Source organism: Meles meles, chromosome 12 (assembly GCF_922984935.1).
Source record: "Meles meles chromosome 12, mMelMel3.1 paternal haplotype, whole genome shotgun sequence".
In the NCBI taxonomy this organism is placed as follows: Eukaryota; Metazoa; Chordata; class Mammalia; order Carnivora; family Mustelidae; genus Meles; species Meles meles.
In genome coordinates this window covers 39,293,671-39,321,103 of record NC_060077.1, presented here as the reverse complement: position 1 = coordinate 39,321,103, position 27,433 = coordinate 39,293,671, and the positions used below count along the sequence as shown (strand labels likewise).

Genomic DNA, 27,433 nt, shown 5'->3' with positions numbered 1-27,433 from the left:
TGTAAATTTTTCCAAGTCAAGGGTATTCATTTTTGAAAGAAAATAAACCTAAAAAACATCTAAAACTAGAGAAAGTTTTGGACATCTACGTATTTTTTTCTAAATATGATATATGAAGGCTGTTGTGAGCAATGGCAACTGATTACAGCATACAAGTAGATGTTTCTGTGCTAGAGTTCTACAGAGTTGTTAGTGGCTTTCAGTATTGGTCTTATTGCAAAAGGGAGAAGTCTTAAGAGCCTAAAAATAATAAAGGAAGCAGTAAGCATCATGATACCTTTGTCAATTTCATGTGTACTACAACCATTAGAATCTGTCTTCTCAAACTGTAAAGAATTCAGTGGAAAACTCTTACCACCTAAGTTTGAAGCACAGCTGCCTAAAATTATTTTTATCACATAGCACAGCGTAAGAAAATAAAAGTAGATAGTTCATACTTTCCTGAAATGCTTTGAGTTTTATAAATTAATTAGCTAACTCATGGTCAATTGATGTTCAAACCTGGCATTACTTAGCAGTATAGTAGTGTTAGGATCAGTGATAAAATTCCAGAAATTTATGCTAAAAGCAATTTATAAATGTAGGATTCCTGGAGGTGTAGAAATATGAACATACGGATTTTTCTTACTCCCCTCTCTCTCTGTTTGCTCATTCAAGTGAGTGTTCTTTGCATATGCTGTAGGGTGTGGCCAAATTCCATAGCAGTCCACTGCTGCTCTGTATATAAAAATGAAACTTCCCTAAATGAGTCATAGTGCCACGGATAGATACTAATATGCCCTTGCTTTGGTTGCCTCTTTCCATCTGGGAGTTCTTGTTTGGGGTGTAACAGCTCAGACTGCACATTAGTTAAGAGGTAGTCTCAGCCTTTTGGTTCAACTTTGCCTGAAACCAAGGATAAGAAGGCATACTTGGAGTTCTTTGAAAGAAGTTGCACATCACTCCAAATTAGAAGATTAAAAAGAAAAAAAAATAACGTAAGAGCAAGAACAGATGATCATACCACATAATGCAGCTCAGTTATTCATGGTTGGAGACTGAAGTGTTCTTGTTAATCAAACATTGTTCCTAGGAAATATGATATTTGTCAATCATATGTCTTGGAAATCAAATGTATTTTGACTTTTTTCCAGTTTTATTGAGATATTTGACATATAACATTGGGTTAAATTTAAGATGCATGCATGCTGATTTGATACATGTATATATTGCAAAATGATTACCATAACAATAAGATCCTTTAACACATCACCACCTCACATAAAAATAATTTTATTTTTATGCAAATCTTAAAAATTCCTCAGAATTTCACCATTTTGGCATGTATGTCCTCCATTGTGTCTCTTGTGTTTTTTTTTTTTAAAGATTTTATTATTTATTTGATAGAGATCACAAATAGGCAGAGAGGCAGGCAGAGAGAGAGGAGGAGGCAGGCTCCCTGCTGAGCAGAGAGCAGGATGTGGGTCTTGATCCCAGGACCTTGGGATCATGACCTGAGCTGAAGGCAGAGGCTTTAACCCACTGAGCCACCCAGGCGCCGTGTCTCTTGTTTTTTAAACTGACATTTGTTGGATAATTTTATGTTCTAAAGGCATACACATGCAAATTTGTTTAGTGATTGAAGCAACTCTCTGAGAAAGTGCCCCATGAAGCTGCCCCATGCTCTTCTCAGCTGTGTGTCTTCAAGATTGACATTGGGCCTGTTGTGACCCTCATAGATAACAGGAGCCTGCCCTGCTGTTCTCAGTGGTTGGACCCCACGCTTCATGGTGATACAGTTCTCCATGAACTAACTATGGGTCTTTGTGTGACAGGTCATTATCTTCTTCCTCACCCTAATGTAGGGTAATTCTATTTAATGTCACAAATTATTTCCTCGCACTGTCTCATTATTTCAGCAGCCAACTTTTAAAAAAGATTTGTTTGTTTGTTTAAAGTAGGCTCCATGCCTGGTGCGGAGCCCAGTGTAGGGCTCGAACTTATGATCCTGAGATCAAGAGTCAGCTACTCAACTGACTGAGCCACCTAGGCTCCCAATTTTTTGTCAGTATTTAAAATTTTGATAAATAAAATATTAAAAATTCTGGTAAAATACATTTAAGATAAAATTTACCATCTTAACCACTTTTAAACATATGGCTCAGTGGTATCAAGACACTCACATTGTTGTAAACATCTCTACTACCTCTTTCCAGAACTCTTTTTCTCTTGTAAAACTGAAACTCTATACTCATTAAACAAAATCTTCTCATTCTCTCATCCCCACTGAAACCTGAGTTTCAGGTATCCATCATAGTGATTTGACATTTATATATTTATAATATTTTTTAAAAATGCTCATGATGACAAGTATAGTCACTGTATGGCTCCATACATTATTACAGTTTATTGACTATATTCCCCATGCTGCAATTTTCATCCCTAAGACTTATAATTGGAATTTTGTACCTCTTAATCCCCTTCACCTATTTCACCCATGGCTCTACTCCCCTCCCCTCTGGAAACCACCAGTTTGTTCTCTGTATTTATGAGTCAGTTTTTTGTTAGTTGTTCATTTGTTTTTGTTTTTAGATTCCACATATAAGTGAAATCATATGACATCTGTCTTTCTCTGACTTATTTCACTTAGAATAATGCACTCTAGGTCCATTCATGTTGTTGAAAAGTCAAGAGTTTTTTTTAACTCTGAGTAATACTTCATATTTGTGTGTGTGTGTGTGTGTGTGTATGTTTATCACATTCTTTATCCATTCATCTCTCAGTGGACACAGGTTTCTTCCATATCTTGGCTGTTATAAATAATGCTGCAATAAATATAGGGGTGCACATATCTTTTCAAATTAGTGTTTTAATTTTCTTCAGGTAAATACACAGAAGTGGAATTACTGGATTGAATGGTATTCTCATTTGTAAATTTTTGAAGAACCTCCATACTCTTTTTCTGTAGTGGCTGCACTAATGTACATTCTCACCAACAGAACACAGGGGTTCCCTTTTCTCCACATTTTTGCCAACCCTTGATATTTCTTGTCTTTTTTATACTAACCATTCTGACAGGTGTGAGGTGATATCTTATTGTAGTTTTGATTTACATTTCCCTAATGAATAATCATGTTGAGAATCCGTTTATGTGTCTTTGACTACTTTATATATCTTTGGAAAAGTATCTGTTTAGGTCCTCTGCCCATTTTTATTTAGACTTTTTTTTTTGATGTTGAGTTTTATGAATTTTTTGTATATTTTGGATATTAACTACTTGTGTAACCACACCCCAGCAGACTCTAAGCCAAAGGTGTATGATGGTCTGGCGAGATTGAAGAAATTTCTCAGAGACAGGGATCAAGGCATAGATTTATTGGGGGAACTTACACAGAGGACGTCTAGAAACAGTCAACTGGACAAAGCATCTATTTCTGGAATCTATGTGCCATAAGCTTTTATAGTATAGCTATTAGCCTGCTACTATCTGTAGCCCTACCCTTCCTTGCACAGCCAGCGTTCGAAGGAGATCAAGTCCTACCATTCAGACATTCTTTGTTATAATGGTGTTGCTCTGGGTTGACACCCCTGGAGCGCCCCCAGCCTTGAACACTGAACAATATATTCTACCCATTCTGTTTGATGGGAATATAGAAGGGGGACAAGATCTAAAAATAGTGATTAACAGGGACATTTGGGTCATGCTTGCATAAATCACCCTTCCAGTATGTACCTTACACTCCTTACCAGATGTACCATCTTCAATAAGTTGCCTATTTGTTGTGTTGTTTCCTTCCTTCCTCCACTGTCCAGAGTTTTTTAGCCTGATGGAGTGCTAGTTGTTTATTTTTGTTTTTGTTGCCCTTGCCTGAGGAACCATATCCCAAAAAATACTACTTAGACTGATGTCCAAGAGGATACTGCCTATGTTTTCTTTTAGGAGTTTTATGGTATCAGGTCTTACATTTATGTCTTTATTCCATTTTGAATTTATTTTTGTGTCTTGGTATAGGAAGGTGGTTCACTTTTGGGGGGGAGTTTAAGATTTTATTTATTTATTTGACAGAGAGCGAGAGACAGCACGAGCAGCAGAGGCAGAGGGAGAAGCAGGCTGCCCCCGAGCAGGGAGCCCAATGTGGGACTTGATTTCAGGATGCCAGGATCATGACCTGAGCTGAAGGCAGGCACTTAACTGACTGGGCCACCCAAGTGTCCCAGAGTGGTTCACTTTTATTTTTTTGCATGTAGTTGTCCAGTTTTCTCAACACCATTTAATGAAGTGACTGCCTTTTCCCCATTGTATGTTCTTAACTCCTTTGTTATAGATTAATTGACTGTATAAGTGTGGGCTTATTTCTGGGTTCTCTAGTCTGTTCCATTGATCTATGTGCCTTGTGGCAGTATTATACTATTTTAATTACTGTAGCTTTGTAATATAGTTTAAAATCTGTGATTGTGATACCTACAACTTATCTTTCTCAGATTGCTTTGTCTCTTCAGATTCTTTTGTAGTTCCATAAAAATTTTAGGATTATTTGTTTTACTTTTGTGAAAAATACTATTATTATTTTGATAGGGATTGCATTGAGTTTGTAGATTGTATGTAATTAACAATATTAATTCTTCCAGTCCATGAGCATGGTGTATATTTCCATTTACTTGGGTTGTCTTCAACTTCTCCCACCAGTATCTTATAGTTTTCAAAGTACAGGTCTTTCACTTCCTTTGTTAAATTTATATCTAGGTCTTTTATTCTTTTTGATAATGTTGTAAATAAGATTATTTTCTTAATTTCTCTTTCTGCTAATTCATTATTAGTGTATAGAAACACTATAGGGCACCTTAGTGGCTCAGTTAAGCATCTGTCTTCAGTTCAGGTCATGATCTCAGGGTTCTGGGATCAAGCCCAACATCAGACTCCCAGTTCAGCACGGAGTCTGCTTCTCCCTCTCCTTTGACCTATCTCTCCCCACTTGTGTGCACGTTTTCTCTCTCTGAAATAAATAACAAAATCTTTAAAAAAAGGAAACTCCACAGATTTCAGTGTATTAATTTTGTATCTTGCAGTTTTATTGAATTCATGGATTGAATCTAATGGTTTTTGGTGGCATTTTTAGGGTTTTCTATATAGTATCATGTCATCTGAAATACTGATGGTTTTACTTCTTCCTTACATATTTGGAAGCCTCACATCTTTTTCTTATCTGATTGTTGTCACTAGGACTTCTAGAACTATATTGGATAAAAACGTGGGAGTAGACATCTTTGTTCCTTATCTTAGAGGAAAAGTTTTTGGTCTTTCACCATTGAGTATTATGTTAGCTGTGACTGTCACATGTGGCCTTTATTATGTTGAGATATGTTCCCTCTGTAATCACTTTATTAAGAGGTTTTATCATGAATGGATACTGAATTTTGTTATATGTTTTTTTTCTGCATCTTTTGAGATGATCATATGGTTAATATCCTTTCTTTTGTGATTATTATATGTCATGTTGATTGATTTGCAGATATTGAGCCATTCTTGCATCCCTGGGATAGTGATATTGAATGATCCTTTTAAAGTATTATTGAATTCAGTTTGTTAATTGAGGATTTTTGTAGCTGTGTTCATCAGAGATATTGGCTTGAACTATATGTTTTGGCTAATACAAGTAATTTCATACCTTATGAATGTGTGAAAATTATAAAATGTATTTTCATGGGGATTCCTGCATAGCCACAAAGTCATTATGAATTATAGAGAATAAAATAGAAGGGCCACCACTGAATGCAGATTATTCTCTCAAACCCCTCTCTGTCACACTTAACTTCATTTCTCAACTGATTTTAAACCTATATTTTATTTTGTGATTTATAACATTAAAGACTGATTTTTATTAACAACAGATATTCTTTCTGCAGAAAATCTGTTCCTCGCTGCCGAAGAATTAACAGGATGCTCTCCAACGAGTCCCTACATTCTCCTGCATTTAGCCGCTCCAACTCACAAGCCTCCATAGACAGCACCTCCATGGAAGAGTTTTTGCGGGAAATAGAAAGCATTAAAGAGAATAGCATGGGAGGACAGGAAGAGCAGATACCAGCTGAAGTCAAGCCTGTGGATGGTAAGGTGCTGGACATTTTGTCCCATGTGTTTACTGTCTTTCTTTGTATGCTCTCTTATTCTGTTTGCAGGTAGACATCATTCCAGTAGTAGTTTAACAAATGAAATCTGTAGAATTTGTCGTATCAGCTCCTAGCTCTCACTGATTTATATCTACTAGACTGGCTCATGGTGGCTTCTATACACGGTGACATGATCTAAGGAGGGCTGTCAAAATCCAAATTGATTCCTTACATATCTACTTAGGGATGCTGTGCCTATCACTGTTAATGGACTTAAAGGTTGTTTGCAGTTTGGGCTATTATGTATAACGCTGCTGTGAATAATTTTGTGAAAGTCTGGAGATACGTTTTTATTTCTCTTGAAATGTATTTTTTTCATAGAATATGTTTAACTACAGAAGAAACTGCCAACTTTTTTCCAAAGCAATTGTATCATTTTGTACTCCCTCCACCACTATCTGACAGACAAATCTATTCTTTTACATACTTGCAATATTTGATATTAGACTTGTTAATGTGAATGATTCTAGTGGATGTGTGGAAGTGACTGTAGCTTAACTGTCCATTCATATAAATTGCTTTGTGAAATCTTTTTACTATTTTTATTTTTTATTATTATTCATTAAATTTATTTATTTTAGAGAGAGTGAGTGTGAGTTGGGGGGAGCAGCCGAGGGAGGGGGAGAGAATCAATCTCAAGCAGACTCTCTGCTGAGCACAGAGCCTGACGCAGGGCTGGATCTCAGGCTCCTGAGGTCATGACCTGAGCCAAAATCAAGAGTTGTACACGTAACCAACTGAGCCACTCAGGTGCTCCTTGACTATTTTTTTTTTTTAATTTTCTTTTTATTATGGACCTGTGTGAATTTTTTATATATTCTAAATACAACTCTTTAGTCAAGTTAATGTACTGCAGATATTTTCTCATGATCTGTGGCTTGTGTATTCATATCCTCAATGGGGTCTTTTAATTGGTTATTTCTCTTCTCTCATTTTTCAATTGTTTACAACTGGTATATAGAAATACAGTTGATTTTTGTCCCATATTTCATTACCTTTCTAAATTCATTGTCTAGTATTTGTCTACTATATTTCTTAGGATTTTCTGCATAAACAAAGAAATCGCTGTGAATAGAGGCAATTGTGCTTTTTCATTCTGATTTTTGTGCTTTTATTTCTTTATCTTGCCTTACTGTGCTGGTAGGGTCTCCAGTACAAGCTGAATAGAAGTGGGTGGCAGCTCATAGCCAAACCATATTTGCTTCTGTCTGGGATTTTTGTGTTTAAGTTGCTTGTTTTTTTCTTCTTAATATGGAAACCTAGACCATTGACTTTACACTTTTATCTTTTGGAATATGAACAGTTCCTGAAGCACTACATCCCACGAATTCTAATATGTCATATTTTCATTATCATTCAGTTTTTAAATGTTTTAATATTTTGTTTTAAGATTTACAAATGCTTTTGCAGATATATCATTTGTTACTAGTTTCTAAATTAATTGTGTTATGATTAGGTAACAGTTTGTAAGCTTCAACTTTTGCCATTTATTTAGACTTATTTTATGGCTCAGCATATGGTCTGTGTTGGCCAAAGTTCCATGTACACTTAAAAAGAACATGTTCTATCATTGCTGGGTAGTGTGGTGGTCTGTAAATGCCCACTAGGTTTAGGTGGTTGGTACATTTGATCAAATCTATTATACTGTTACTAATTTTTGCCTAATTTTTCTATCAATTATTGAGAGAAAGTTATTAACATCTCCAACTTGGATTGTGTGTCTACTTTTCCCTCTGATTCTGTCATTTTTTTGCCTCATGTTTTAAAACTGTTACTAGGTAGCATATACATTTATGATTACTATTCCTGTTTGTTAAATTGGCCCATTTGAACTCACCCGCCCTAATATATTTCTAATAATACTTCTTGTCTTAAAGTCCCCTTTGTCTAACAATATAGTTACCCCAGCTTTCTCCTCCTCCTTCTCCGCCTCCGCCTCTGCCTCCTCCGCCTCCTCTTCCTCCTCCTCCTCCTCCTCCTCTCTTCTCCTTCTCCTTTTTTTTTTTTTTTAAGATTTTATTTATTTATTTGACAGAGAGAGAACACAAGTAGATAGAGAGGCAGGCACTCGATCCCAGGACCCCAAGATCATGACCTGAGCCGAAGGCAGCGGCTTAACCCACTGAGCCACCCAGGCGCCCCTTCCTCTTCTTCTCCTTCTCCTTCTTCTTCTTTCTTCTTCTCCTTCTCCTTCTCCTTCTCCTTCTCCTTCTCCTTCTCCTTCTCCTTCTCCTTCTCCTTCTCCTTCTCCTTCTCCTTCTTCTTCTTCTTCTTCTTCTTCTTCTTCTTCTTCTTCTTCCTTCTTCCTTCTTCTTCCTTCTTCTTCCTTCTTCTTCCTCTTCTTCCTCTTCTTCCTCATCTTCCTCCTCTTCCTCTTCCTCCTCCTCCTCCTCTCCCCCCTCTTTTCTTCTCCTTTCTTCTCCTTTTCTAGATTTTATTTAGTTGAGGGGGAGAGCAACAGTGGAGGGGGGTGGCAGAGGGAGAGGGAGAAGCAGACTTCCTGCTGAGCCGGGAACCTGACACAGCTGGATCCCAGGACCCCAGTATCAAGACTTGAATTGAAGGCAGATGCTTATTAACCCACTGAACCACCTAGGTGACCCTCACTCTGGCTTTCTTAAGGTCACTGTGTGTGTGCGTGGTATATCATTTTCCATCCTTTTACTCTGTCTTTGTCTCTTTTTCATTTTTTTTATAGTTTCTTTATATGCATCTTAACTGTACTGCTTTGTTTTTGTTTCTGTTTTTAGTTACTGCTCAGGTATTATAATATTTACCTCTAATTTACCATAATCTACTTAGAGTAAATATTGCACTTCTTCATATAAAATGAGAGGATTTTACAGCAGTATAATTTCATTTCCCTTCCTGTACAGTACTTTATACTGTTGTCAAATATATAACATCTACACATGTTGTATCGCCATCAATACAACATTATTTATATGGAATTATATATTTTTTATTGTGAAATAATTTAAAACTTCAAAAAATTACAAATATAATTTAAATAACTTTTTAAAATTTGGAACAATTTGATCATTTGTCAGTAACTTGCCAAACCTTGTTATTCCCAGTTACCTTAGGTCTTTACATATTTATATATGTGTTGTGTGTGTGTGTGTGTGTGTATGTGATACACATATATATTATATATTTTAGTTTTATGTAATATATATTTGTATACACACATTTTTGTCTAGTTATTCTATCAGTTACTGAAAGGAAGTTATTAAAATCTTCCTCTCTGATGGCTTGGCCTGTGGATTTGTCTCTTTGTGTATGTAGCCATCTTTTATATAATGACAATATTAACTATTAAAATCAGGAAATTATTTTTGATACATTGCTGTTATCCAGTCCCCAGACTGCACTTAAATGTTCTATATTATCTTTTACAATAAAAGAATCCAGTTCAGAATTGCTTGTTGCACTTAATTGTCATGTTTCTTTTGTTTCTTTACAGTATAGAATAGTTTATCTTAGTTTTTCTTTGATTTTATAACCTTGACACTTTTGAAGATTACAGGCTGTTTTGTGTAATGTTCCTTTCCTGGGATTTGTCTCAATGTTTCTTTTTTCTTTTCTTTTTTTTTTTTTAAGATTTTATTTATTTATTTGACAGAGATCACAAGTACGCAGAAAGGCAGGCAGAGAGGGAGAGGAGGAAGCAGGCTCACCACTGAGCAGAGAGCCCGGTGTGGGGCTCAATCCCAGGACCCTGAGATCATGACCTAAGCTGAAGGCAGAGGCTTTAACCCACTGAGCCACCCAGGCGCCCCTGTCTCAATGTTTCTTGATGATTCAGATTCAGATTCTGCGTCTTCGGCAGGTTATGATGCTGTGTTCTTCTCATTGCACCCTATCACATGGTTTTGATTTTCCCATTAATGATGGTGTCCACTTGAATCACTTCAGGTGGTGATATACAAGATTTCTCCATGTAAAGGTACTCCTTTCATCTTTGTGGTCAATACATATTTTAGTGGGAAGCCCTTTGAAACTCTGTAAATAGCCCATTCTATATCAAGCTATCAAATTATTTCTTTATATCAGAACAGGCTCCTGGTTTATTTAGTGGGTTGTGAGTTATCTTTTATTATCAGTTATTTTATTATTATTTATTATCATCATTTATTTTATTATCATTTATTTAAAAGTTATATATTTTTTTAATTTTTTAATTTTTTAAATTTTTTTATTTTTTTGTATTTCTTTTTTTTTTCCATTTTATTTATTTTTTCAGCATAACAGTATTCATTCTTTTTGCACAACACCCAGTGCTCCATGCAAAACGTGCCCTCCCCATTACCCACCACCTGTTCCCCCAACCTCCCACCCCTGACCCTTCAAAACCCTCAGGTTGCCCCAACCTCCCACCCCTGACCCTTCAAAACCCTCAGGTTGTTTTTCAGAGTCCATAGTCTCTTATGGTTCGCCTCCCCTCCCCAGTGTCCATAGCCCGCTCCCCCTCTCCCAATCCCACCTCCCCCCAGCAACCCCCAGTTTGTTTTGTGAGATTAAGAGTCATTTATGGTTTATCTCCCTCCCAATCCCATCTTGTTTCATTTATTCTTCTCCTATCCCCCTACCCCCCCATGTTGCTTCTCCATGTCCTCATATCAGGGAGATCATATGATAGTTGTCTTTCTCTGATTGACTTATTTCACTAAGCATGATACGCTCTAGTTCCATCCACGTCGTTGCAAATGGCAAGATTTCATTTCTTTTGATGGCTGCATAGTATTCCATTGTGTATATATACCACATCTTCTTTATCCATTCATCTGTTGATGGACATCTAGGTTCTTTCCATAGTCTGGCTATTGTAGACATTGCTGCTATAAACATTCGGGTACACGTGCCCCTTCGGATCACTATGTTTGTATCTTTAGGGTAAATACCCAGTAGTGCAATTGCTGGGTCATAGGGTAGTTCTATTTTCACGTTTTGAGGAAACTCCATGCTGTTTTCCAGAGTGGTTGCATCAGCTTGCATTCCCACCAACAGTGGAGGAGGGTTCCCCTTTCTCCACATCCTCGCCAGCATCTGTCATTTCCTGACTTGTTAATTTTAGCCATTCTGACTGGTGTGAGGTGATATCTCATTGTGGTTTTGATTTGTATTTCCCTGATGCCGAGTGACGTGGAGCACTTTTTCATGTGTCTGTTGGCCATCTGGATGTCCTCTTTGCAGAAATGTCTGTTCATGTCCTCTGCCCATTTCTTGATTGGATTGTTTGTTCTTTGGGTGTTGAGTTTGCTAAGTTCCTTATAGATTTTGGATACTAGCCCTTTATCTGATGTGTCGTTTGCAAATATCTTCTCCCATTCTGTCAGTTGTCTTTTGGTTTTGTTAACTGTTTCCTTTGCTGTGCAAAAGCTTTTGATCTTGATGAAATCCCAATAGTTCATTTTTGCCCTTGCTTCCCTTGCCTTTGCCGTTGTTCCTAGGAAGATGTTGCTGTGGCTGAGGTCGAAGAGGTTGCTGCCTGCATTCTCCTCAAGGATTTGGATGGATTCCTTTCTCACATTGAGGTCCTTCATCCATTTGGAGTCTATTTTCGTGTGTGGTGTAAGGAAGTGGTCCAATTTCATTTTTCTGCATGTGGCTGTCCAATTTTCCCAGCACCATTTATTGAAGAGGCTGTCTTTTTTCCATTGGACATTCTTTCCTGCTTTGTCGAAGATTAGTTGACCATAGAGTTGAGGGTCGATTTCTGGGCTCTCTATTCTGTTCCACTGATCTATGTGTCTGTTTTTGTGCCAGTACCATGCTGTCTTGATGATGACAGCTTTGTAATAGAGCTTGAAGTCCGGAATTGTGATGCCACCAACTTTGGCTTTGTTCTTCAATATTCCTTTGGCTATTCGAGGTCTTTTCTGGTTCCATATAAATTTTAGGATTATTTGTTTCATTTCTTTGAAAAAAATGGATGGTATTTTGATAGGGATTGCATTAAATGTGTAGATTGCTTTAAGTAGCATAGACATTTTCACAATATTTATTCTTCCAGTCCAGGAGCATGGAACATTTTTCCATTTTTTTGTGTCTTCCTCAATTTCTTTCATGAGTACTTTATAATTTTCTGTGTATAGATTCTTGGTCTCTTTGGTTAGGTTTATTCCTAGGTATCTTATAGTTTTGGGTACAATTGTAAATGGGATTGACTCCCTAATTTCTCTTTCTTCAGTCTTGTTGTTGGTGTACAGAAATGCAACTGATTTCTGTGCATTGATTTTATATCCTGACACTTTACTGAATTCCTGTACAAGTTCTAGCAGTTTTGGAGTGGAGTCTTTTGGGTTTTCCACATACAGTATCATATCATCTGCGAAGAGTGATAGTTTGACTTCTTCTTTACCAATTTGGATGCCTTTAATTTCTTTTTGTTGTCTGATTGCAGAGGCTAGGACTTCTAATACTATGTTGAATAGCAGTGGTGATAATGGACATCCCTGCCGTGTTCCTGACCTCACCACGATCAAGTGGGATTTATTCCAGGGCTGCAGGGTTGGTTCAATATCCGCAAATCAATCAATGTGATAGAACACATTAATAAAAGAACAAGAACCATATGATACTCTCAATAGATGCTGAAAAAGCATTTGACAAAGTACAGCATCCCTTCCTGATCAAAACTCTTCAAAGTGTAGGGATAGAGGGCACATACCTCAATATTATCAAAGCCATCTATGAAAAACCCACCGCAAATATCATTCTCAATGGAGAAAAACTGAAAGCTTTTCCGTTAAGGTCAAAAGTTATATTTTATTATCATTTATTTTGATGCTGAAAGTGTTCCATATTTGACTGGGAAACAGCTAGGGAATATATATGTATATGTGTGCCTATATATAGGTGTACATATGCATATATGTGTGCATACTCACACATGTACACATACATACTTGTACAACAGTGTATACTTGTATATACAATATAATGTATATATACATACATAAACATTTACATCTATATTTCTAAAACTAAAGATGTTAAAATACATGAGTTCATATTTATACCTTCAGTTCTAATCTAATACTGCTAGGTTAATTCTACTCTTCCCTCTCCATATTTGTGACTCCTTTCTTTTTTGGGAGGGGGAGGGGGAGGGGAGCTGGAGTTACAGAGTTTATAGGGTAGATAAGTATAGTACACTTGATTCAAGAGTGACAGTGGGCCACTGACAGAATAAGAGTGGCAATGGCCCTATTTATATTCAAGTGCACTCATGGATATTTTTTATCTAATGCATTATAATTCTTTATTATTAATATGTATTTTGATGTCTAAATGTCCCATCTTTGACCAGCTGCAATCCTTTAAGCTGGATTTCATGTTATTTTGATATGACTCTTCCTTCTTTAAGCAGTTCTTTACTTTTTGTCACAATAAGAGTTTCCAAGCTCGTCTCATACTTTCCCTGACCAGCTCTGGAATCAGTCTTTTCCCCGAGGAGTCCTGAATTCTTTTAGTAACAACAGGAATTTAAAAATAAAAATCCAGGCTTTCTGTGTACCCAACTGCTAATGGTCTATTCTTTCTTCTAATTCTGTGCTGTCAAATGTAATAGCCATTAGCACAACACATCACTATTTAATATAAATGTATCTTATTTACAATAATACAGTTATCTTAATTACAATAATACAAATGTATCTTAATTACAATAATACAGTTAAAAGTCAGTTTCTTAATCATACTTGCCACATTTCAAGTGTTTGGTATCCAAATGGGTCTAGTGACATAATGGGCAGTATGTACATAGAAGATTTCCATCATCACAGGAAATTTTTAAAAATTTTTATTTCTTCAAATATATTAACATATAATGTATTATTTATTTCAGGAGTACAGGCCTGTGATTCATTAGTCTTACACAATTCACAGTGCTCATTATACCACATACCCTCTGCAGTGTCCATCACCCAGCCACTCCATCCCTCCTACCCTCCTCCATTCCAGCAATCTTCAGTTTCTTTCCTGAGATTTTAAAGTCTCTTATGGTTTGTCTGACTCTATGGTTTCATCTTGTTTCATTATTTCCTCTCTTCCCTTATGATCCTCTGCCTTGTCTCTTAAATTCTACATATCAGTGAGATCATATGATAATTGTCTTTCCATAATTGACTTATTTTGTTAGCATAATACCCTCTAGTTCCATCCATGCCATTGCAAATGGCAAGATTTCATTTTTTTAATGGCTGCACGATATTCCATTGTTTATGTATGCTACATTTTTATCCATTTGTCTGTTGATGGACATCTAGGTTCTTTCCATAGTTTGGCTATTGTGGGCATTGCTGCTGTACACATTGGGGTGTAGGTACCCCTCCAGATCACTACATTTATATCTTTGGGGTAAATACCCAGTAGTGCAATTGCTGAGTCATAGGTTTTGAGGAACCGCCATACTGTTTTCCAGAGGGGCTGCACCAGGTTGCGTTCCCACCAACAATGTAGGGAGGGCTCCCCTTTCTCTGTGTCCTCACCAACATCTCTCGTTCCTGACTTGTTAATTTAAGCCATTCTCACTGGTATCTCATTGTGGTTTTGATTTGTATTTGCCTGATGCCGAGTGATGTTGAGCACTTTTTCATGTGTCTGTTACCGTTCGGATGTCTTCTTTGGAGAGATGTCTATTCATGTCTTCTGCCCATTTCTTGATTGTGCTATTTGTTCCTTGGATGCTGAGTTTGATAAGTTCTTTACAGATCTTAGATACTAGCCCTTTATCTGATAAATCATTTGCATATATCTTCTCCCATTCTGTGGGTTGTCTTTTGGTTTTGTTGACTGTTTCTTTCTTTTGCTGTGCAGAAGTTTTTTTTTTATCTTGATGAAGTCCCAGTAGTTCATTTTTGCCCTTGCTTCCCTTGTCTTTGATAATATGTCTAGGAAAAAGTTGCTGTGGCTGAGGTCGAAGAGTTATTTGCCTGTGTTCTCCTCAAGGATTTTGATGGATTCCTGTTTCACATTTATGAAAGACAAAATGTCTTTCTTTTTTTCCTTTTTTAAAGATTTTATTTATTATTTTTTTGTCAGAGAGAGAGCACGCACAGGCAGGCAAAGTGGCAGTCAGAGGCAGAGAGAGAAACAGGCCCCCACTGAGCAAGGAGCCTGATGCGGGACTCGATCCCAGGACCCTGGGATCATGACCTGAGCTGAAGGCAGTGAGCGGCTCAACCGACAGAGCCACCCAGGCATCCCTACAAAATGTCTTTCATCCATTTTGAGTCTATTTTTGTGTATGATGTAAGGAAATTGTCCAGTTTCATTGTTCTTCATGTGGCTGTCCAATTTTCCCAAAACCATTTGTTGAAGAGGCTGTCTTTTTTCCATTGGACATTGTTTCCTGCTTTGTTGAAAATTAGTTAACCATAGAGTTGAGGGTCCATTTCTGGGCTCTTTATTCTGTTCCATTGATCTGTGTGTCTGTTTCTGTGCCAGTATCATACTGTCTTGATGATTACAGCTTTGTAATAGAGCTTAAAGTCTGGCATTGTGATGCCACCAGCTGTGTGTGTGTGTGTGTGTGTGTGTGTGTGTGTGTGTTTTGTCCAACATTCCTCTGGCTATTTGGGGTCTTTTCTGGTTCCATACAAATTTTAGGATTATTTTTGCTATTTCTGTGAAAAAAGTTGAAGATAATTTGATAGGGATTCATTAAATGTGTAGATTGTTCTAGGTAGCATAGACATTTTAACAATATTTGTTCTTCCAATCCATTAGGATGGAATGTTTTTCCATTTCTTTGTGTCTTTCTCAATTTCTTTCATGAGTATTCATTTTATAGTTTTCTGAATACATAGACTTTGCCTCTTTGTTTAGATTTATTCCTAGGTATCTTATGATTTTGGGTGCAGTTTTAAATGGGATCGACTGCTTCATTTCTCTTTCTGCTGTCTTTTTGTTGTTGTATAGAAATGCAACTGATTTCTGTGCATTGATTTTATATCCTGTTGTGACTCCTTTCTTAGAAGAAAACTGGCTTCTGCTATCTTAAACACATATACTTACTTGATCAATCTCTCCATATATTATCAAGTTCCTCTATTTTTCATGCTTGCCCTGCTCATCCCACTTGGGCTCCAATATCCCAGTCCACCCTGCTTCTCTGCATAAACACATGCCTTGCTGTGTCTAAGTAATATCTTTATGCTTTAAGACTTAATTTCAGGGAAAGAGGAAGTAGCTGTATATCTTTTAAAGAAACCAGTATCTGCATTTTTAACTTTTCACTATTTTTTAAATATCTGGTATCCATTTGATATATTTTCCATTTAGCCTGAAGCGCTTCCTGTAGTATATACTACAGAGCAAGTTGGCAGCAATAAACTTCTTAGTTTTTTTTCATGTGAGAATGACTATTTTACCTTTGTTCTTAAAGAGTATTTTTGCTAGACATGAAATTATTGGTTAACAGGTTTTTATTTTCATTTTGGATATTCTAAATGTCATCTGTGTTCTGACCTCTGCTGTTTCTAATAAGGAGTCCGTGCCTGCATATTGTTGTTCCCCTGATGTAATCTGTTGTCTTTGACTGCTTTCAAATTTTCTCTCTTTGGTTTTCAGCAGGTTGTCCTTAAGGTACTTAAGTGCAGTTTCTTTTGTATGTGACCTACTTGGTGTTAGTTAAGCTAGGTGGTTTTTCAACAAAGTTTGGAAACTTTTGGACATTATTTCTTCAAATAATTTTTTCTGTACCCCTGGCTTTCTTCTCTGAAAGTCAAACTTGAAACATTCCCAATAGGTAACTTGGATTCTGTTTTAAATATTTTAAAATACTTTTCTCTCTATCTTTCAGATTGGATAATTTATATTGTTGTAATCTTCAAGTTTACCAACTCTTTCTTTTATAGTTTTTAATACACTGTTAAGCCCTTCCAGCAAGATTTTTACTTAATTTATTTTAATTTTAATTCTATAATTTATGTGTTCTTTTAGTTTCTTTTTTATATTTTTCATTTCTTTGCTGAAATTCTCTGTTCACTCATGAGAATCTTTCCCTTAAAGTCCTTGTCCAGCATCAGAGTCATCAGAGGTACTTTCTAATGATGATATTTTCTCAGGCCAAATTAGTCCATTTTGGGGGGACTCTCTGATAATTTAATATTATAACATTATTGATATGTTTTAGAGACTGTATCCCACTATCTTTCTCTAAAGGGAGTTAATTTCAGTTTTACAATTCACTTGATTATACACCATCTTTTCTGCTCTATGCAGCCTGGATCATTTATTTTAGCCTTTTGGCTGCTATTTTTCAGTAGGATGCCTGGAGTTTCATATACACCTTCTTGGTTTAATGTTTAGTCAAGGATTTGATGAGAGTTTATGCACAGATTTTGGAGCTCTCTCTGGTGAGGCTCCCTCCTAACAGGAATATGCCCCTCACTTTCCAGATATCCTAATGATCCTGTACTCCATCCTGCGAATCTTGAAATAAGTAAGACTATGGTTTTCTGTCTGTGTACTACATACTCTGCATAGTGCAGTGATTGGAAAATAACCTCAATTGAAAAGTTGTGTAAATGTAAATCTCACACAGTAAGTACATTTTGTGTCAAAATTTAATTATTTTTCAGTTCCTGCTTGTACTTGATTCTTCTACATTCCCTCAAATAGTTATTTTATATACTTAGTTCAGAGTTCATAATTGTTTTACACAGAATTGTTATTTCTATACATGCTACTCTACCTTTACTGGAAGATTTTATTCCTTTTTTTGATATCTTTCTCTAACAAAGCTACAGACCTGGTGGATTTTCAGTACAGAATGATATGTATGATAACTACACTCATTTCCAAAAGTTGTTTTTCATTCATTTTATGACTTAGAATAATTATATAGTTTGACTGAGAATTATTTAATTTACAAATATTTGTATCTAATCTGTATAGGCATTGTATGTTGGTGTCAGAGTTATAAAGACAGAAATGTTTCCTGCTCTAATGGAGTTAATAATCTTGGAGGAAAGAAAATAACTAATGGAATCATATAACTAGATGTATGTTGGGGAAAAATTATTTGAAGGAAAAACACAAATAGCAGGATTCGGTTGGGTAAAAGTAGGACCTAACCTTGACTGAAGGGTTCAGGAAAAAAAAAAAAAAGACTTCATTGAGGAAGAAATTAATAAACTGAGATCTGGAAGATTGAATGACCAGTAATTAGGGGACCAAATAGAAGGATTGGCATGTCCAAAGGTATTGGAACAAAATACAGCATGGAACTTTTGAGGAACCAAATGTAAACCAGCACTGCTAGAGAGAGGAGGATGAAGAGAGCATAGTACAAGTTTGGAAAGGAAAGTCAGTGGCTTTGGGTCTTGTGGGCCATGTAAGGGTTTTATGCTTAACACCAAGAGCAAGGAACAACTGTGGCATTATTTTAGAAAAGGGCTTATACTTGCATTTGGAAAAGTCTAATATTTTTTTTGAATTTTTAAAAAATATTTTATTTATTTATTTGACAGAGCAAGAGAGATCACAAGTAGGCAGAGAGGCAGGCAGAGGGGTGGGAGGAAGCAGGCTCCCTGCTGAGCAGAGAACTTGATGCAGGGCTCCATCCCAGGATCCTGAGATCATGACCTGAGCCAAAGGCAGAGGTTTAACCCACTGAGCCACCCAGGTGCCCAGGTCTAATTTAGTTACAGTATGGAGAATGGATTAGAAGGGGAGTCCAGAATGGGAGAAACAGAAGGGAGGCTCTGCAGGAGTTCAGGTAAGACATGATAGTAATAGCTTGGACCAGGGTCAGAGCAGAAGAGATAAATAAAGTGGAAAATTTTTGAGAAGTAATGAGGAATTAATATCAAAAAGTCTTGGTGATATATTGGTTTTGATATGTAAAGGAGGGAGATGTCAATAATGTTTCCTAAGTTTCTTTGCCAAACTGGATAGTTGAATGGTGGGTTTCATTTACTGAAATGTAAAATACTGAAAAAGGCCTAGAGTTGGAATGAAGAATATGTGTTCAGGTTTGAACATGTTGAGTTTGATACATGATTGATGGAGTCAAGTAGATAGTTGGATGAGTAGGTAGTTGGATATATGGAGCTGAAATTCAAAGGAGTGTTCTGTGTGGAAGTTATGTTTTGCCAACTGGAGTGATGAACACAGGGTATCAGTTTCCATAATATAGCAATGCTACAGGAATAACACTTATCTCTACTCTGAGATATTTCTTTCCTATGGAGAATATATATTCTACAGATTTCTTTAGTCTGAGTGAAAGGATTTAGACCATTCTCACCCCTAGTATTTGTTAACATCTATTACTCCTTCCTTCTACTCTTTGATTACTATTTACAGAGGTGGAGGGAGGAAAAATTCCAATTTTTAAAACTTTAATATTAAACTGTTTTTGTAAATTTTGTCTTAAAAATGAAAATCTTATCTATGGCTTAAGTGAAGGAAGATTTCGAAGTCAGAGCTCTCTAATTTAAAAGGTTTATTATTTTAGATTAAGGCTAGTAAGCTTATGCTTACCTTTGCATTTTCTGTTAAAGGGATAGCTTATAAAGGAAATGAGTAATAGAAACAAGATAGCAAAGAAAAGATTGCCTAGCTAAGAAATTGAACCTGTAAAGTACATTTAGGAGGCTTTGTTCATATACCAGTGATGAAATAATGTAAGCAGAGTCCAAGAGTCTTAGATTGATGACTTGACAGGCTATTTATAAATCAGTCTAATCTGCACTTTAAATAAGCCACATTCAGGTAATGCCTGTTTAGCACATTTCCAGGAATGTTTTTCTAGTGAATTTTCCATTACATGATGTTGTTATTCTGAATTTTTACAATTATTTCTGCGCATCTAATTTACAATAGCAACTAACTCTCATTATGATGAATTTCAGGTTTTTTAGTTTCCTTCTGAAAAAAAGGAAAGATTATCTAATGTTCAGACTTTTGGAGAAAAGTAAGAGAATGAGTATCTATTGAATTCATCCTCTGTTCCAGAGTCTTTGCCATCTCTCATGAATAAATTGATAAAACAATCCTCATAGTCACCTGATACATCTTATTATTACCTCAGTTTTGCTAACAGGACAAAAACCTAGAGATACCTAAAAATCTTCCAAAGCCATTCACCTAGTAAATGGTTGCATTGGGATTTAAACCAGAATTTGAGTGATTAAAAAACCCTTTCCTGTACCACTACACCACTCTTTTTCCATTACAGTTTTAGTTTAAATATTCATATTTTATCATTGTTTGAGATTGGAAGTCCAAATATGGCTTATATTTAACACTCTGGTAAAGAAAATTACCTTACTAAATGGCCAATTAACCTTACTCTCCTAGAAAATACTAAAAAAATTGACTTATTTAAAAAATATTGTATGCGGCGCTGGGTAGCTCAGTCAGTTAAGCGTCTGACTCTTGATTTTGGCTCAGGTTGTGAACTCAGGGTCATGGCATCAAGCCCTGTGTCAGGCTCTGAGTTCGAGTGGAACCTGCTTCTCTCTCTCTCTCCTCCATCTGCCCCTCCTCCCACTTGCACACACGTGCATTGCTGTCTCTCAAATAAATAAATGCTTTAAAAATATACAGATTTTTAATTCATTCCTATAGACCTTTCCCAGAATTATGCTGGAAAAAAGGATGGTTTCTTTTTTTTAAAATTGAGATATAACTGACATATGAATACTAGTTTCAGGTGTACAACATAATGATATGATATTTGTATACATTGCAAAGTGATCACCACAACAAGTCTAGTTTGCATCTTTCACTATAGTTAGATTTTTTTCTTGTGATGACACTCTTTAAGATCTACTCTCTTAGCAACTTTCTAATATTACAATATAGTATTATTATTATTATCATCATGCCGTATAGTATATCCCCATGACTTATTAACAGCAATCTTATACCTTTGCTCCCTTCACCTATTTCACCTACCTCCTACCTCTGACAACCACCAGTCAGTTCTCTGTATCTATGAGCTTGTGAGGTTTTTGTTTGTTTTTTGTTTGTTTGTTTTTGTTTTCTTTTAGGATTTCACATAGAAGTGAGATCATACAATTTGTCTTTGTCTGATTTATTTCACTTAACATGCCCTCAGGGTCCAAGATGGCCTTTATATAGTGTTTATTGACACTTTCTAATACATTGATATGAACAGGCCTGTAGATACACATGTTGTCTAATCAAATGCAGACTGTTCTAACCTTTTCTTGGTAATGTTATTTTTCAGAAGGAGAACTTGAAGCAGAGTGGTTGCAAGACGTGGGGTTATCAACCCTGATCTCGGGTAATGAAGAGGAGGATGGCAAAGCCTTGCTCTCTACACTGACTCGAACCCAAGCAGCTGCTGTGAAAAAAAGATATAATACTTACACTCAAACCATGAGAAAAAAGAACAAGCAGTCTGTTCGGGATGTCAGAGACATCTTTGGAGTCAGTGAATCTCCTGTAAGTAATGAACACAGCTCAGAATTTTGGCTTGATTACGGGTGAGAGGGAGAACATGAAGAAGATCTTAGAAAAAGTTGATCATCCTGTCTCTTTTAGAGAAAACTAAAGCAGACAGCAGATTGCAAAATTTTACAAATTTGAAACTTAAGCGGTCATTCCTTATCCCCCCTATAGCAGTCTCCCTCAACACTAAATTTATTCCTTTCTTTGTTGAGTTGAGAATAACTTATTTGATAATGGAACAAATCTTTGTGCCTAGGATTCACAGAGACTTTACTTAATAAATCTAGCACTGGGTGGAAATTCCGTGAACAGACAAAGGACTCCTAGGGAAGTGGGTCCAAAGTATTCTAAGCAAGTGGTAAAAAGTGAAAGATACAGCATTAATTAAGTGGGCAAGAGAATGATTCAGAAACATAAGGAAAGCATCACATGTTTTCTGAGAAACAGCTGGTTGAAATTCCAGCTCACTTAGCAATTCTGTGGCCACAATCTTACTTCTGACGCTCTTAGTCATGTTCTCCTATTGCTCTATTTTACTACTAGCTCTACTCATTTATTCCTTCATTCATTGCATCATTGAAATCAATAATTGCATCAGTGATGCAACCAGTATTACTGGGTATATTCAGTGTGCAAGATCCTATATCCTACATTAGGTTCTATGCAGATAGAATTCTTGGAGTTTTGGGGATATATAGGAAAAAAAAAAAAGAAACTTGATATTCTGCTATAGTTACAGATAGTTGCCTGGGACAAGTTAGTTAATAACTCTGATCTATATTTCGTTACTATTTAATTTGTTATCAATAATGACATAAATTAAAACTTCAAGAATATTGGGTAGCAGGCTTGCTTGAAGGCAGCCTCCAATTTGAGTTATTTTAGGTTATCTAAAAGTCATATATTCTCCTATATACATGAATCAGCCTGGGTAGTTGTCAGAGTAGCTCATATTTCCAAGTTGGTCTTTGTGTTTTTGCTGATAATGCCCTAGAACAGCACTGTCCTTTAGAGCTTTCTAGTGATGGGAATGATTTCTATGCTTTCCAAAAGGACAGCTAGTGTGTGTCCAATATGTAGCTAGTGTGAATAAGGAACTGAAATTTTAATTTTATTTAATCTTAATTGATTTAAATCTAAATTGCCACATATGGCTTGTAGCTAATGTACTGAGCAGTTCAGTTCTAGAATTTTCCACTATACAAAATGATATATACCTGAGGTAGCGCATTTTTCATTCTGTGCTGTTTCAATTTTCATCCTAGTTGAAACCTGTATCTTTGTGGAAGGCAAGATTTCTATATCTGTATTTGAGTAAAAGTGACACCCACAACTTGAAGTAAGGGCTTCAGCCATGGGAGTCTTGGCCAAGATACCTATCAAAGAAAAGGTTTACCCTGCTGGTGTAAATTCCCTGGGTCATTTTATGTTTATCTCCCAGATCGTTTCAAGAGATTCCTAAGAACTTGGTCTGTATGCTTCCTTTCTCATTTCTGTTTCTAGTTATTTCAGACTAAGATTTTTTCTTCTAACCTAGCAAACTGCAAAATAGGAGAGTATCTGCAGTTTCTCCGAATCCTGCAGGTACTCAAGAAGTTGCATACAATGCTTCTTTATGTTTTCTAAAGCTTTGGACTTCTTGTCACAAAGAAACAGTGTTCTTCCCTCTTTTACCTAGACCCTCAAGGAAAATATAAAGTGGGCACTTACTCACTTGGGCTTTAAGTGTAAAAATAAATGAAGGGTGTCTTACTTTTCCATAATATGCAGGTTTAGGAAACTGGGTTTAACTCTAGCAAAGGCAGAGAGAGGGCCACATTTATGGTGGGCAAGGGGAATGGCCCTGGGTACTCTCTCTCCTGCACATCTTCCTCTTCTCCCTTCTACTCTTTCTGCTGAGGCCCCATTCCAGAGTGAACAGAGAATGGGTGTGCAGCAGGGAGAGTGGTTGTAGGTGAAGGGAGTAGAGGTCTTGCACTATACCGAGAAGGGTAGCGTCTGGAAGTCAGTGAAAGCCTGGCATTGTATATGCAAGTTCAGAATTCAGATTGTTCTTCAACAAAAATGGAAAAACCCACATAAAGCTAGCCTTTAAGAAAATATGATAGGGCTTTCTAGGGAAGATGGCAAAAAAAGTAGGGGACCCTCATTTCATCTGGTCCCAGGAATTCAGTCAGATACCTATCAAATCATTCTGAAACCCTCTGAATTCAACCTGAGATATAAGAAGAGAATTGCTGAAATCCTACAAATAGAAAAGCGAACATTTTTTGCAAGGTAGGAGGTGCAGAGACGTGATTCTGAGGGTATATATCATAAGATAAACCGTGGTGGGGAAGGAGCCTCTATAAGCCAGCTACTGGAAACTGATAAAGCTGCAGAGTTCAAAATCAGAACTTTTAGAAGTCTTCTCCAGTGAGGGACATCCCTGTCTGGAAAGTGCTCATGTGGTAAAGCAGGGCAGAATCTTAGGTTGGACAGCGTGGTCTCGGGATCCCCAGGATCACAGACAGAGTGGGGGTGCCTGAGTGTGGCAGAGTTCCCAAACGTTGGAGCCAGGAAGCCAGCTATATTCAGTGAGCCTGGAATGGGCTCTCAGCTAGGTGTTGCCATAAACCAGGAACCATGGCACAGTCCTGCAACTGCTCTCTAAGCAGAGGCCCAATAAGCGATAACCACTCCAACATGCTACTTCTCCCCGCCCCCCACTCCCCCTGCCCCTCCCCCCGCCCCTGAGAGAAACAGCAGGGGTTGTCTCAGGATCAGACAACCACTCCCCTAGTAGGGGCCCAGTGAGCCAGGGGACCATGATGAGAACCCCCCCCAGGAGGATTTGTGTGGGTGTGCATTGCAAGAATCTGCAGAGTTTAGCACACACAGAAGGGATTAACTGCTTTTCCCTGAGGGTGCACTGAAGAGTGGGGACACTGATTGTTCAGCAGATCAAGACACTGCCATTTTTACTTTTTTGTTCATCCTCTAAAGCGGTGTGAAAAGCCTTCAGAGAACAAAAGCCACAGAGAGCAACCTGAAATAGCTTACACTGAGGCTGGCTGCCTGGCAAGGGTGGTACAGTTCTACCCAGGCAAAGACACCTGAGAATCCATGTAACAGATTCTCAGAATCTCAGAATCCTCCCCAGAAGTCCAGCAGGACCATCAGGCAAATACCAAGTTTATGGATCACACAGAACTGAAAAACTCTTGTGATAAGGGAAAATAGTATCAGAATTTATATAGTATATAATAGTATATAGAATTTCTCATAAATCTTTTGAATTTCATTTTAAAATTTTCTGGTTTTTTTTTTTTCTTTTTCACCTAGTTTCTTACTTCATCAACTCTTTGTTTTTAAGGGTTTTTTTTATTTTAATTTTTACATTTACATTTTACAGATATATTCTTCATTTTGGGCTTCGTTTTACTGTATTCCGTTATATTTTCTTATATGTATAAGTTTTTCTTTCTTTACAACTTTGGGATTTAGTGTCTTCTAACAAATAGACCAAAATACACCCAGGATCAAGTGGATTACTCTTTTCTCTCCACCTGTAAGATTATATTCTCTGCCCCCCTTTTCCTCTTCTTGTTTGCTTGCTGATCTCTCCAGATTTGTCTATTGTATATTTTACTGGGGTTGTGGTTGATATTTTTTATTTTGCTCTCTTGTTCATCTATTTTTCTCTGGACAAAACAACTAGAAGGTGAAATTCACAACAAAAGGAAGAACCAGAGGTAATACTCTCTGCCCCAAATCAAGTCGGTACGGATATAAGAAAATGTCAGAACCAGAATTCAGAATACCGATAAAGTTACTAGCTGGGCTTGAAAAAAGCATTAAAGACACTAGAGAATCTCTTAGTGCAGAAATAAAATCTAATCAGACCGAAATTAAAAATGCTTTAACTAAGATGTAGTCTAAAATGAATATTTTAACAGCTAGGGGAACTGAGGCAGAAGAGAGAGTCAGTGACATAGAAGACAAAATGATAGAAAAGAAGGAAGCTGAGGAAAAGGAAAAAAATAAACTAATGGACCATGAGGGGTGAAATTAGTGATACCATAAACCAAAACAATATTAGAATTATTGAAGTTGTAGAAGAAGAACGTGGGGGTACAGAAGATATCTTTGAGCAAATCATGGCTGAGAACTTCCCTAATTTGGGAAAGGAAATGGGCATTCAAGTCCAGAAAGCACAGAGAATCCCCCCCTCAGAATCAATATAAGTAGTCAACTCTGACATTTAATAGTGAAGCTTGCAAATTTCAGAGGTAAAGAGGAAATCCTGAAAGCAGCTTGAGATAAGAGGTCCTTAATGTAAGGGTAGGAACATTAGACTGGCAGCAGACCTATCCACAGGGACCAGGCAGGCTAGAAAGGCCTGGCATGATACATGCAGGGTACTAAATTTAAAAAAAAAAATAAAAAACAAAAAACCAAAAACATGCAACCAAGATTACTTTATCCAGCAAGGCTGTCATTCAGAATGGAAGGAGAGATAAAGAGCTTCTAGGACAAACAGAAACTAAAAAGGGGCACCTGGACGGCTCAGTCAGCTAAGCATCTACCTATGGCTAAGGTCATGATCCCAGAGTTCTGGGATTGAGCCCTGCATTGGGCTCCCTCCTCAGTAGGGAGTCTGCCTCTCCCTCCTCCTCTGCCTGCTACTCCCCTACTTATGCACATGCTCCCTCTTTCTGTGTCAAATAATTAATTAATTAAAACAAAAAACAAAAAAACAAAAGCCAAGAACTAAAAGAATTTGTGACCACTAAACCAGCCCTGCAAACAATATTAAAGGGGGTCCTGTAAGTGAAGAGAGAGTACAAAAGTAACATAGACCAAAAGAACCAGACAGTCTATGGAAACAGGGACTTTACAGATAATACAATGGCACTAAATCCATATCTTTCAGTAGTTACTCTAAATATAAATGGGCTAAATGCTCCAATGAAAACCTTTGAAAGGATATCAGATTGGATGAAAAAAGCAAGAGCCATCAATATGCTGTCTACAAGAGATTCATTTTAGACCCAAAGACACCTGCAGATTGAAAATGAGGGAGTGGAGAACCATTTATCATTCTAATGGACATCAAAAGAATGTTGGGGGCTGCCTGGGTGGCTCAGTCGGTTTAAGCGACTTCCTTCGCTTCGGTTTAAGCGGTTGCCTTCGTCTGAGTCGCTTAACCCATGATCCCAGGGGCCTAGGATTAGGCCCTGTGTCCAGCTCTCTGCTCAGTGGGGAGCCGGCTTCTCCTTGTCCTTCTGCCTGCTTGTTTTCTCTCTCTCTCTCTTTCTCCCTGGAAGAAATGGATATATTCCTAGAATCATATAAACTACCAAAACTGGAACAGGAAGAAATAGAAAACCTGTGACAAATGCTGGTCTTCAAGCTATATTGCAAGCCTTTAATCATCAAGCTAGTATGGTACTGGCACAAAAACAGACACATAGATCTATGTAACAGAATAGAGAACCCAGAAATGGACCCTCAAATGTATGGTCGACTAATCTTTGACAAAGCATGAATGAATGTCCAAAGGGAAAAAGAGAGCCTCTTCAACAAATGGTATTGGGAAAATTGGACAGCCACATGAGAAATAATGAAACTGGACCATTTTCTTACACCATACACAAAGATAAAATGGATGAAAGACCTAAATGTGAGACAGGGATCCATCAAAATCCTAGAGGAGAACACAGACAACTACCTCTGTGACCTCAGCCACAGCAACTTTTTGCTAGACACATCTCCAAAGGCAAGGGAAACAAAAGCAAAAATGAACGATTGGGACTTCATTAAGATTAAAACTTCTTCACAGCAAAGTAATCAGCTGACAAAACTAAAA

At 37.1% G+C, this 27,433-nt stretch overlaps 1 protein-coding gene across 5 annotated transcripts in view; it reads left to right on the top strand.

The window, feature by feature from the left end:
• ARHGAP28 (Rho GTPase activating protein 28) overlaps nucleotides 1-27,433 on the top strand; it is a 210,101-nt gene that overhangs the window by 105,293 nt on the left and 77,375 nt on the right. For 4 of the 5 annotated variants that reach the window (XM_046026101.1, XM_046026104.1, XM_046026099.1 and 1 more), the window contains exons 2-3: nucleotides 5,884-6,086; nucleotides 21,359-21,576. In XM_046026101.1, coding sequence (XP_045882057.1) covers nucleotides 5,884-6,086; nucleotides 21,359-21,576 — 421 coding nt within the window. The remainder of the gene's footprint in view (nucleotides 1-5,883; nucleotides 6,087-21,358; nucleotides 21,577-27,433) is intronic. The other variant, XM_046026100.1, reaches the window with a different exon arrangement.